A 12,903-nucleotide genomic window follows, 5' to 3' on the forward strand; every position below is an offset into this window, starting at 1 on the left:
CTTTCATTTTGAATTTCCAGACCGTGTTTGTTTTGATCAAGATTTGTTTGTTTTATACAATAATGTCACCAGTTTTCAGGTTATATATTGTATTTCTAATTTTAGGTTATTCTCATTGTTAGTATAGATATTTACATTTATAATTTTGAACATTTTCTAAATTCTTCCTCTCCTTTAAATAAGAAAAAGACATTTCACAATAGCTAAACTTTTTTCTTTTTAATATTCAGCTTAAACTCCACCTTCTTTTCTTTTTTTAAAAAAGATTGACACCTGAGCTAACATCTGTTGCCAATTTTTCTTTTTCCTTTCTTCTTCTTCTTCTTCCCCAAATCCCCCAGTACATAGTTGCATATTCTAGTTGTGAGTGCCTCTGGTTGTGCTATGTGGGATGCTGCCTCAGCGTGGCCTGATGAGTGGTGCTATGTCCTCACCCTGGACCCGAACTGGTAAAACCCTGGGCTGCCGAAGTGGAGTGCACGGACTTAACCACTCAGCCACGGAGCCAGCTCCTAGCTAAACAATTAGTACTTATTTTCTTGCAGGATCTCTCCCTCTCTGTCTCTCTCTCTCTCTCTCTCACACACACACACCCTACAAATATTTTGTTTCAGCTTCCTTAAATTAAAATGTATATGTGCATGTATATCCAAATATAGTTTTCCAAACGTTTATTTGTTTGGCCATATTTTTTTCTCACTTTTGCCTCTCACTTTCTCTATTTCATGTCTCTAGTTCTTTTGGCTTAATTACATACATTAGTTTTGCTTTAGTGAGCATGTAAACAATAAAATGTCTAAAACCTTGTATATCTTTAAATGGCTTATTTTCATTCTTTATTTTTCTAAAGATCCTGGAAAACATTATCTTAAGTAAAGGAGATGATCGAACTGTGAGGAGGGAAAAATATATCTGATGGTTAAGGATCATCTATCGCAAACACCCTCCTCATCCCTCATAAAGTTGAAGCCTGACTTGATGGGTTTAACGTGTGAGACATGAGTCCAAGCAGCCAGACATGCCCCACGTCTCCTTGTACTTAGGTATTTTTCCCCAGCTGACCCTTTAGCCCCTTAATAGTAATTTGGGTGAGTAGAATTATTCATTTTCAATTAATTCCTTGAATGTATTTTTCCCACATCTTTTGCTATTTTTTGAAATGTCTTCTTCCATTAAAATTCCTTCAATTTGCCATGATATATCAAAACTCAAATGTCATTGATATATTCGTGCACCCCAGCACTTACATGTTCTTCCTGCATCTCTGTAAAATGCCCACCATTTGCCTCTAGGACTGCTGCAGACGTCATTCTCACTGCTTTCCCCTGAAACTCACAGCATACGTGTCCTTCTCTTTCTAGTCCCCATGCATTTTAATTTTATAATTCCAGTTTCTCTGTATTGCATCCTACAAAATTTCCCTCAATATTGTACTCTAGTCTCATAAGCGGATCTTCAGTTGTACTGTCTCCTTGATGGAAAGAATATTTTGAGTGTGATAAATGAAAGTATTAATTTTTACCTCTAAGTATTTGCCAAATTCATTTCTAAAATCTATATTATTCTATAACACACCTTCTGTTGTTTTTCAAGAATTCAATTTCCTACTTTATTTTTTCAGATAATTAAACACAGTTATATAAAATGAGTTTCCTATATTGCAGTATTCTATTTCTTTGGATAAGATAGCCACCATTACTGACTCTGTATATTGTCTTTCATAGCATTAATCGTTATTAGGATTTGTCTTTGATGTCCATTCTTGTTGGATGCTCACCTCTCATACACCTGATTTCCCACAAAGAGTTTCTCCCAGGACTATCCTGACTTTCCTGGCTGAAAGGGGTAGACTGGTGCAGCTACCCTGCCCCATGGCAGCCTCTCTCCTAAACTTGGCATCTGACTAGGGATGTGCCCAGCGGGGATGGTTCCACCATGAGCCCCACACTCACACATGGTCATATATCCATGTGAAACTATAGTGAATTAAATCTGTTTCACACACATGGGACATACCTCAGTTCTGACCATGGTCCTGGGTCAGTGGTCAGAGATAACACAGCACCTGCCTTCAAATATGTGGGAGTAGCATTCAGCTTCCAACTTTTACCTTGAGCTCTGCTCCCCTTTCTGCCTGTGAGGACCTGAAGTGCTTCTCCTGTCGACACAGAAGTGGAACCTTCACTCTAATGGCCGCTTGCTGGTCTCAGGCACCTGTGGAGCCTCAGCTTTGGCCTCTTTGTTTGTCGCAGTCCCCTCTCTATTTTGGAGCAGTCATATCTCTTTTTCTACAGTTCACTGTGGCTACATATTTCAGAAATTATGTGAACAGCGTTTCTCAGTGTTAGGAGCAGATGGAGGCTCTTCATTTGGCATATCAATCATCCACCCTGACTGTGGAGTCCAACACCTTGTTTGTCTCACGTCTCAAACTCCACATGTCTTTTGTTTTTATTGCAGTAACATTGGATTATAACATTACATAGCTTTCAGATGTACATCATAATCTATTTCGAATTCTGTGTATATTACATCATGTTCACCATCCAAAAACTAATTATCGTCCATCACCACACATGTGCCTAATCACCTCTTTTGCCCTGCCCCCTCTCTCCTTCCCCTATGGTAACCACCAATCCAGTCGCTGTTGCTATGTGTGTGTTCATCGTTGTTTTTATCTTCTACTTGTGACTGAGATCATATGGTATGTGGTTTTCTCCCTCTGACTTATTTCACTCAGCATAATACCCTCAAGGTCCATCCACGTTGTCACGAATGGCCAGATTTCCTCATTTCTTACTGCTGAGTAGTATTCCATTATGTATATATACCACATCTTCTTTATCCATTTGTTACTTGATGGGCACCTAGGTTGCTTCCAAGTCTCATCTATTGTGAATAATGCTGCAGTGATCATAGGGGTGCCTGTATCTTTATGCATTAGTGTTTTCAAGTTTTTTGGATAAATACCCATCAATGGAATAGCTGGATCATATGGTAGATCTATCCCTAATCAAGTCACATACATCTTAATCAGGTCCAGAAGTTAACAATGATTAATCCCTCCCATGTCCCAGATCAGTGACCCCACAGCAACTCTGAGGAGTGGAATGCATGACTAAATGCTGCAGACAAGGAAACTGAGGGTCAGAGATTGGATGTTAATGATCAAGGTCACATGGGCAATGGATGTTGAAGGAATATTTAAATAAGAATCATCTTGTCCTCCAAATCAGAACACTTTCCACTTATTGAACCCTAAAGCTAAAGACAGAACCCCCAGATGAGGAGAAGACCTCTGCCCAAGGGAGCAAATGGCACTGAGGAGGCAAGAATGACTCAGAGATTTGTTCCCTGAGAGATGGGGAGGGGGGATGCCCTTGCAATAATAAAGAGAAGCCCAAGAAAGGGGTGGGATAGAAAGAAAGCCCACACTCCGGGTCCAGGAGAGGAGTGATGTTTCCTTCCCTATTTCACTTCATTTCTCCTTTGTGCTTAGTGTCACAATGACCTAGACCTGAACTGTACAGTTAGATGTTGAGCGTGTGTCTCTGCTGATCTGAGCTCTGCAGGCAGCAGGAAACTGTGTCTTCCCTGAAGCATCTCCAGGGCCTGCATGACCACTGTCCATGGTGAGGGCCCCACAGGGATGTGTTGATGGATGTGCTGAGGATGAAGGAGACCTCATGGGGGAGGCTCTGAGATAGAAGGACATACCCTGGGTCACCCTCACCTGGAAGAGGTGTCTTTGCCTCTGTTTGCTGCTCCAAACTGTAAATGAAAGCCAGGCTTCTGGGAAGGGCAGTTCCCCTTCTTGTGGGGCTGCTGACATGACAACCCGGTGCTGGGGAGGACCAGCCTTCTAGTGACCACACCTTGTGCCTCTGTCTGTCTGTGGTCTCCTTGATCTACACAGCTGGGGCCACAGGGAAGAGAGGCCATGACTCCCACCCTCACAGCCCTGCTCTACCTCGGTGAGATTGAGGAGTGTGAGGGGAAGCCATAGTCTGGGAGGGGCCCCACCCCACAGCCAGGCCCTGGTCTGTCAGGAGACCCCAGGACTCAGGAGGCTCATGGGGAGGAGGGTCCTGTTCAGCTTCAGGGGCAAATCTCTTACAGGGAACTCTCTTCCAGGGCTGAGCATGGGCCCAAGGATCCCAGTTCAGGCAGGTGAGTCTGTCCCTAGGTGTCCCACATCCAAACTCCTCAATGGGGACAAGGAGCCACCTCAGAGAGCTGGGGATGGAGGACAGCAGTTCTGGGCTGAGGGATGAGGGTGTCTGGGAGGGTCCTGGTCCCGATACCTGTGGAAATTGGGGTGGGGAATGTCTTGAGACACAGCCTCTGATTCCCTTCCAGGGACCCTCCTCAAACCCACCATCTGGGCTGAGCCAGGCTCTGTGGTCCCCTTCGGGATGCCTGTGACCATGTGGTGTCAGGGGACCCTGGAGGCCCTGGAGTACCGTCTGGATAAAGAGGGAAGCCCGGAGCCCTGGGACCGAGTGAGCCCTCTGGGCCCCAGGGACAAGGCCAAGTTCTCCATCTTATACATGACAGATCAATATGCAGGGCGATATTGCTGTTACTATCTCAGCCCCATTGGCTGGTCAGAGCACAGTGACCCCCTGGAGCTGGTGGTGACAGGTGAGAGCACACTCTTGGGTCCCAGCCTCAGGCTCTAGCTTTAGGAAGGGCATCTGCTCTCAGGGGTGTGGCCCCTCTCACAGACTAGCCCTGGAGAATATGAGGGAGATGTGACCCCATTTAACACACTGCCTCCTCCTCTCCTAGGAATCTACAGCAAACCTACCCTCTCAGCCCTGCCGAGCCCTGTGGTGACCTCAGGAGGGAACATGACCCTCCAGTGTGACTCATGGCAGGGATTTGATGGGTTCATTCTGACTAAGGAAGGAGAACACAAGCCCTCCTGGATCCTGGACTCACAGAGACACCCCAATGGAAAGTTCCAGGCCTTGTTCCCTGTGGGTCCCATGATCCCCTTCCACAGGTGGACATTCAGATGCAATGGCTATTACAGGAAATACCCCCAGGTGTGGTCACACCCCAGTGACCCCCTGGAGCTCCTGGTCTCAGGTGAAGCTCCTCATCCCTGTGCCCTCTGTTCCTATGATCTATTTGGGGTCCTATCCTCAAGATGTGTGTGGGCTGGGATGGATGTGACGGGTCTCTGAGGGAAGGTCACCCAGAGGGGATCTGCCCCTCAGAGGACCTCCAACCCCTGCCCACCCCGTTCCCTCTCACCTGGGGTCTAAAAGGTGCCAGGTTGGCAGAAGAGGGCTCTTGGTGTTGGCACAGGACAGATATAGGAGAAGAGTAAGAGTCAGGTAGGGACTCCAGGGTCAGCCCCAGCCCTTCACTCCCTTCCTGTCTCATTCTAGGACCCAATGTGGAACCCAGACGCCCACCGACAGGTCCCATCTCCACAACCGGTGAGTCACTGAATCCCCTTTTCTCAGAGGGAGCACAGACCACCCAGGGCAGTTCTGAGAGTCTCTCTGAGGATCTAATGCCCCTCAGATATTCATGGACAGGTTTGTGTCCCAGGGGAGCTGGGGCATCTTTTGTACATCTCTTGAATTTTTTCTCTTTAATTTTAACCATGGTGAGATACATGTGAAAGACTTCTTAGTGTCAACATTTGGATATTAACTCCACTGAATCACATCTATTATTAATTCACACTTTCTGACTTGTATAAGCCTATTTAGAAATTTTACATTTGTATGTATAATTAGAATTGATCTATATTTTTTCTTTTTTTATGTTAAAACTGGTTAAAATAGATTTGCAGGGTTACTTATTTTTGTGCTCACTCCATTTTGTAATATCACTGATTTTCATGTTCCCTTAGGCTTTGAAGACCACAAATGTGGACTTTCTTGGTTTTGGACATTTGAAATGGGCAGGGTAGAAGTTATATTTTCTTTTTCTTTCGTTTAGTGTTTATTGAGTGCCATTAAATATTACATGATTTTAATATCAAAGAAGCTGAGAAATTCACACATTCTTACAACTCACTTACCCAGCATTGTAGCATGAAAAAGTTCAAATATAAAATTGAATGACTAGTCTTCTCTCCTTGAAAAATGTCCAAGTCTGATAAGTTTCCAGAGTTCTTTCAAACAGGGAGAGAAAGAGAGAGAGATGATGATGGTGGTGGTGGTGATGATGATGGTTATGGAAACTCGCTCATCTCTCCTGTCATTTCCAGCCTGTCTTGAATGTACCAAGCCCCCAAATCTCAGCTTTCCTTTCTCCTTTGGACCCTCCCTATTTCCTACAGACATGACTGTATTCCTTATTGAAGAACAGACTGAGATCTTTCTAGGGACCTGATCTTTCTGTGGCCTGTGATGAACCTAGTCTGGGTCTTCACATGGCTCTTCTCAGGCTCCTTCTATTCAGGAATCAGCTTCAAAGTCATCTCCATGTGTGACCCTCACTGAGATACTGTGTATAAAAGACCTGCGTCCTTATTAAATAATTTACTTCTTGTAATTAACCCAACCTACTCTGTATGGGTTGAATTTTCTCTCTTCTCTCATATGTATATGACCAACCTCTCAACCATGGATCCTGGGTCCTCAGTTGATGAATAAATGGAAGCTCTCATATCTGGAAAAGTTAGCTTACATTGTCCATATCCCAGAATGAACAGAGAGCATACAAGAAGTCCATTATTTCTGTATTGGGAGACCACTTTTCTCAACAATCCTGAGCAATTTGGACACATTCAAACTCTGTTACAAAGTGCCTCAGAAGCAAAATCTAAATTCAAAACACAAAGGGAGACTGAAAGAATCCAATGAGAACAGAGGGAATCCTTTTACAGCAGAGGAGGGGTTCATTAAGGGACTACTCAACAGTTGTCATGAGAAACAGAGGGAATTATAAGATCTCAGAGCTCATGGGAAAGCCTTGAGTTGCATCAACTCTTCATCCATGCCCACTTTTTTTTTTTTGGTTCTCAGAAATGCCTGACACCATCAGCCTATCACAAAACAAGTCAGACTCCAAGAGTGGTGAGTAGGAGAAATTCTCAGTTATGGGGCTGCTGCAGTGGGTAATGTACTGTCAAGGGGTGGCAGGTGCCTGGGTGGACATCCAGGGATCCTCAGGTGATTTTGGTCTGCCCTGATCTCTGCGGCCTCTCTGCACACAACTCCTAGATTCATATCCCAGAGACTACACAGTGGAGAATCTCATCCGGATGGGCACGGCTGGCTTGATCCTTGTGGTCCTCGGGATTCTGATATTTCAGGCTCAACACAGCCCAAGAAGACCCCAAGACGCAGCCAAGAGATAACCATAAGAGAGAACAATGTGCTGTTTAGAGTGGTAGAGACTTGGAAAGAAATCTTGTATTCCCAGGAGGATCTGGAAGAACATTTGGGGCATATGTTGTGTAAAATGTCTGCAGGCCATTGGTAGGTGGAGGAATTCATGTACAGGGACATGTCTGGTCTCTTCTTCCATTAAACTATGGAACATTCCTTCCCAACCACTGTTGAGTTATCTTGATGAGTTCATGACTTTCCTCCTTTCTGTGAAATTAGCATATGTTCCACATGGCAGATTTGAGTCCACACTTCCTTACCCTCTCATGCAGTGGTACATTTTCATGTAACACATATTTTTTAAATTTCTAATTGCCACATACCTTGATGTGTATTAAGGAGTCTCCACCTCTTCATTCAGAGTATGCAATATGTTTTGATAAATCAATAAATGTCTTTAACAAGGATTCAGCCTGAAAGAGAGAAATAAAAATTATGTCCTAACATCCACTCTGGATGCCACATGCCCTTCAAATTTCATCAGATTCTACCTGTGTAGTTTCTTCATAAATATCATTGGGAATCAAGACATTACTATCTGAAATGACAGCAGGGTTCTTACTGCTCTTAAAAAAACAGGGTTAAAAACACTAATTCAAGGCTTTCTTCAGTTTCTCTTCTGTATGTAGTCCCTTCATGGCCAACTTTAGTGTGCCAAAGTGAGGTCTCAGATGCAGAGTGATGCACAGAATTGATTTTACAAAACAGTCCAAGCCAGTATGACACCTTGAATTCCACCTTGCTGACCCCAAAGTGCACCTGTGTTTCCTTGCATTTTATGTATAATGATCATTCCTACTTCAATGTTGTGGCACAGTCTCAGAGAAATCACAAGGCCAAAATGTCAGCACATTCAGGAGAGGTACAAAGAGAAAAATGGTAAATATCTGTTGTGGGAGACAATGGTGAGCATATGGTATCCTGATTCTTTACTTGTAGGAGTGCGAAGTACATCCATCAATTTGGAGAGTAGATGATATTTATCTAGTTAAATTAAGAGACACACAGCTATGATCTTTAAGTATATACCTTAGAGAAAATGTGTACATATGCACCAGGATCCATTCACAAGGACACTGAAAAGAGAGTTATTCACATCAGTCAAAATCATTTTAAGACTGCATGCACCAGAAAAGAGAGAATTTGGGGTCCTACATAGAAAAATCAAATATCACATGTCAGTGAGAATGAATAAACTAAAATTCAAGTGGTCCTTTGTATCCATCTTCAAACACAATAGTGAATAAATGTAAGAAGATTACAAAAACCACGTCTTTAGGATTATCCCATTTACCTAATGTTAAGAGGGAAACCTCATGTATTAATTAGGGCTGTATACTTAAGGTAAACTCTATGAATAAAGGAGAGAAAAGAATTCCATCAAATCCATGATGGTGGTTACAAATAAAGTGAGATTACATCGTCTTGTTCAAGACTGAAACCATAGAATTTTCTGGAATACTGGCAATGTTCTTTTTGACTTTTGTTTGATGACTGGGAAGTCTACTTGTCATTACTGGTAGACAGTGCGTTTCTTTTTTTCTTTTTTTTTAAAAGATTGGCACCTGGGCTAACAACTGTTGTCAATCTCTTTTTTTTCTGCTTTATCTCCCCCAACCCCCCCGTACACAGTTGTGTATCTTAGTTGCATGTCCTTCTAGTTGTGGGATACAGCGCGTTTCTATTCTATAAACTCTCTTTACTTTCCATACAATTTATTAAGTTGGGTTGAAATAGGATGGTGAAAGCCGCGTCCTACACTAGTGACTAATTCCTAACAAAGTGGCCGTTGGTTTGTTATAGCACATACTTCCCACGTTAACATTGAGTTTTCCTCAAAACATGACCTCCACCTGTCTGATCACCCTCACCTGAATCTAGTCAGACAATGAGCTGCTTTTCAGGTGAGAAACTGGGTCTCTGAAAAACCAGTCTGGCAAATCCTAGACCATATACAATTAAGAATTTAAAGAGGGTTCATGAGAATTCCAGAACCCATAATGGCCCAAGTACCTAAACTGGTATGAATATACCCAGTATGGACTTGGGGGTGATTTCAGAGATGTGGTTTAATCCAGTCAGGTAGTGGTTTTGGATCATATCCCTGGGCTTGGTTCCAGACTGAACTACACTCAGAATGTACGCTTTTTTATTAGACTTCAATGAGGGGGAATCATATAGAGCTCCTGGGAGGGAAGCTCTTCCCATTTCCTACAGAAAACCTATGTCAGAGATTCTCATGTGCTGTGTTCCATGAATCTGTTCTGTGTGATTCTGTCCAGTCCCTTCATCTGCACTGAACCAGACAATATGGACTGGGGCAATGCCTGGGTCCTCACGTGCCCACTCTGTGTTTCCTGGAATGGAAGAGGTGTGAACTGCAGGGAAATCAGCCCATCCCAGATTCTAGGGCAAAATTGTCGCCATGGAGCTCAGTAGCCATGACCCCACTCAAATGGGGACCTGTATCTTCCTTCTTTTTCAAGGAATTTTCAACTTCCCTGGCCAGTTTACCTAAGACTCCTCCACATCTCAGAGCTCTTTCCTCTCATTTCACCTCCTCAAGGTTGACCATCCATGATGCTCAGACTAGTTAGGATCCTCTACTATCCAATCTCCAATCTCCAATGATTTATTCCACATAATACGTGTCATACTTCATGGTTACATATATTTTGTAATTAATTACTTGAAGTCCATCACATCCCCAAGAATAGTAGGGATAAGGAACTGGATCCATGTCAGTTAAGCACATATTTTAGTTTTCATGCTTGGTACGTTGTGTGAAGATAGTTGATATTTGTAGATAAACTCTGTCTGATTGGATAGGTGAATGGGTTTACTGAAAATGGAAAAAAATAAGTAAAAGAGTTCATTTCACACACACACTGCGATCTGAAATAATCAAGCCTGCATCCTCCCCTGCTGCCTTCCTCTTTAATTTGTGTAAATTTGGTCCCTCTTTCATCACCCAGACCCAAGGATTCCTCATTTTCCACTCCACTTAGCTGAGAATAAGGAAAAGCTGACAAACCCAAATGAGCCAATCAATACAAAAAGAAAATGATGGAAGTGATAATGGTTACATAACTTGTGGCGCCCAGTGTAAAATGAAGATGCAGGGCCTCATGCACAAATTTCAAGAGGGTGACAGAAAAACGTCAACCCGGTTTCAAGACCTGTCTGATTCACTGCTCACCACCCGTGAAAGCTGCCCTGCCTAGAGCAATGGGTAATCCAATTATTGCACACTGTGGTATGGACCAACATTTTCTGAGTGCTTCCTGGGTGGCAGGACCTGGGCTGGGTACTGCACACGGCCCATAGCTAAGTCTTCACCACACAGCTATTAGGTGGAGCGCATCTCCTCCTTCCTAAAGGTGATTTCAGGATATGAATTAGTTATCCTAAAACACACTGGTTTAGGACTACTGTTGATTTACAAATAGGTTTTCTCCTATCTCCTGTCCATTCCAGCTCACTGCCTTCCAACTCAGTCCTACCCACGCATTGTCCTGAGGACCTGGCTGGACCCTCACTCCCATCTTCCTTGTCCTGGTCTCTGTCTCACACTCAGTCTCTGTAACTTCAAGGAAGTCACTGTGTGCAGGGAGTGCCAAACTCTGGGGTCACAGTGATCTGGATTCCTTTCCCAGATGGAAACTTACTGGAGATTTGACCTTGAAGAACAGACACAATATCCCTTAGCCTTCGTGTTGCTGTCTTTAAAGTGCGGATGATATTTAAGTGTTAGAAAGGATCTCAACAGAAGAAAACCTCCACTGACAGGCCTGAAATAACTGATTCCCCACAAATAGTAGTTCTTTCTCTTACATTTGCCTTCTGGAAAAGACAAAAAATGGGATCCCTTGAAGAGAGGTTCCCATTTCCTCCAGGGCTCTCCCTGCACCAAGATCCCAGATTTTCCAGGCTTGTTTCCACAACAATGAGCATGTGACCATCTATGCCTAGAGAAAAGGGATGCTCTGAGCACCAGGATAACCAGGCACAATGAGATCCCAGAACAAGACAGCAGTCCCCAGTCACTGCATGTGTACAATCACTGCAGGCTTTTTAAAAGCCCCCAACAGATAGTGCCCCTGGAGGTTGTGGTGACAGGTCAGGGGCCTCCGTAGCCTGCCCCTCCACCCTCTGCTTCTGTCCTCATGCTGGACATGGTTGTGCATCCCCATATGGATCCCATCTCTACCTGGCTCCCTCACAGTACTGTAGGCACAGACATGAATCATGGTGCTGCAGAGTCTCATGGTGTGCCCAGAGAAATATCTCTATAATGATGGTCAGTAGCCTTCAAATAACAAGGTGGCATGTAGTTTTGTGAAGTTTTCAATGTAATAAATAATTTGGTCTTCACATAAACCTCACAAGGAAATTAATAATCTTGTTTACATTTACATGATGAGAAAGTCAAGGTTCAGAGATCCTGCAGCATGTTCAGAGTCACAGAGCCAAAGAGTGGAAGACCCAGGAATATGCCAGGCTGCCAGATACCAGAGCTCAGTTTTGCAAACACTACGCATTTGCACCTTTTATTAGTTTCCTAGGGCTATCATAACATTACCACAAACGAGTTGGATTAAAACAAATTAACTCTCTTACAATCCTGGAGACTATAATCTCACAATGAAGATATCAGCAAGTCCATGCTCACTATGCAAGCTTTAGGGGAAAATCCTTCCTTGCCTCTTCTCAGCTCTTGTTGATCACAGGCACTCCTAGACTTGTGGTAGCATGACTCCAATCTCTACCTCCATCTTCACATGGCTGCCATCTCCTCATGTGTCCTGTCTTCACATGACTTATTCCTTTTGTGCCTATTCTCTGCTTCTTATAATGACAACAGAAATCCTGGGTTAGGGCCCATCCTAATTCCTTAGGGTCTTACCTTAACTTGATCACATCTGAAAAGGCCCTATTTCCAAAAAGGTCACATTTACACGTATTACCATAGGGGCTTCAATGTATCATTTTAGGTAACACGATTCAATTCATATGAGTATCCAAAATAAAACATACATAGGAATTAATTTATCAAAGGAAGAGCAACACTTATACACTGTAGATTTGTTTTCTTTTGTTTTGATCTGCTGAATGAAATCTGAAAAGACCTAAATCAATGCAAAGACACTCCAGGATCATGGCTTGGAGGATTTAACGTTGTAAAGGGGACAATACTCTCCAAGGCAACCTACCAAATCAATTCAATCCCTTTCAAAATCACAAAGCCCATTTCAGCAGAAATGACAAAGCCGTTGCTCTAATTCAAGGTTGTTCCAAAAGACCCACAATAGCCAAAAAATCTTAAAAAAGAAGAACAAAGTTGGAGAACACACACTTCCTGGTTTCAAACTTAATACAAATCCCCAGTAATCAAAATAGTGTGGTGTTGGCATCAGTACAGACATATAACTGCATGGAATAACATTGAAGGACGGGCTATAAACCTGTACATATGTGCTGTTGACTTTTGAGAAATGTTCCAAGACCAGCTAATGGGGAAAGAATGGTCTTTTCAATAAATTGT

At 43.2% G+C, this 12,903-nt stretch overlaps 1 protein-coding gene across 4 annotated transcripts; it reads left to right on the forward strand.

Moving 5' to 3' along the window:
- The first annotated feature begins 3,477 nt into the window (after positions 1-3,477).
- Positions 3,478-7,522, forward strand: LOC138915766 (leukocyte immunoglobulin-like receptor subfamily A member 5). 4 transcript variants are annotated; one of them, XM_070223364.1, is made up of 7 exons: positions 3,478-3,632; positions 4,135-4,170; positions 4,360-4,644; positions 4,792-5,094; positions 5,400-5,450; positions 6,993-7,043; positions 7,191-7,522. In XM_070223364.1, exons 1-7 carry the CDS (start codon positions 3,617-3,619, stop codon positions 7,325-7,327), a joined length of 879 nt encoding a protein of 292 aa, XP_070079465.1. In that variant the 5' UTR covers positions 3,478-3,616; the 3' UTR covers positions 7,328-7,522. The 4 variants fall into 4 exon arrangements, with proteins under 4 accessions (XP_070079465.1, XP_070079464.1, XP_070079463.1 ...); XM_070223363.1 differs by having other exon boundaries at positions 3,498-3,632; positions 4,120-4,170; XM_070223362.1 differs by having other exon boundaries at positions 3,529-3,974.
- Positions 7,523-12,903: the final 5,381 nt, after the last annotated feature.

This window comes from Equus caballus, chromosome 10, assembly GCF_041296265.1.
Source record: "Equus caballus isolate H_3958 breed thoroughbred chromosome 10, TB-T2T, whole genome shotgun sequence".
In the NCBI taxonomy this organism is placed as follows: Eukaryota; Metazoa; Chordata; class Mammalia; order Perissodactyla; family Equidae; genus Equus; species Equus caballus.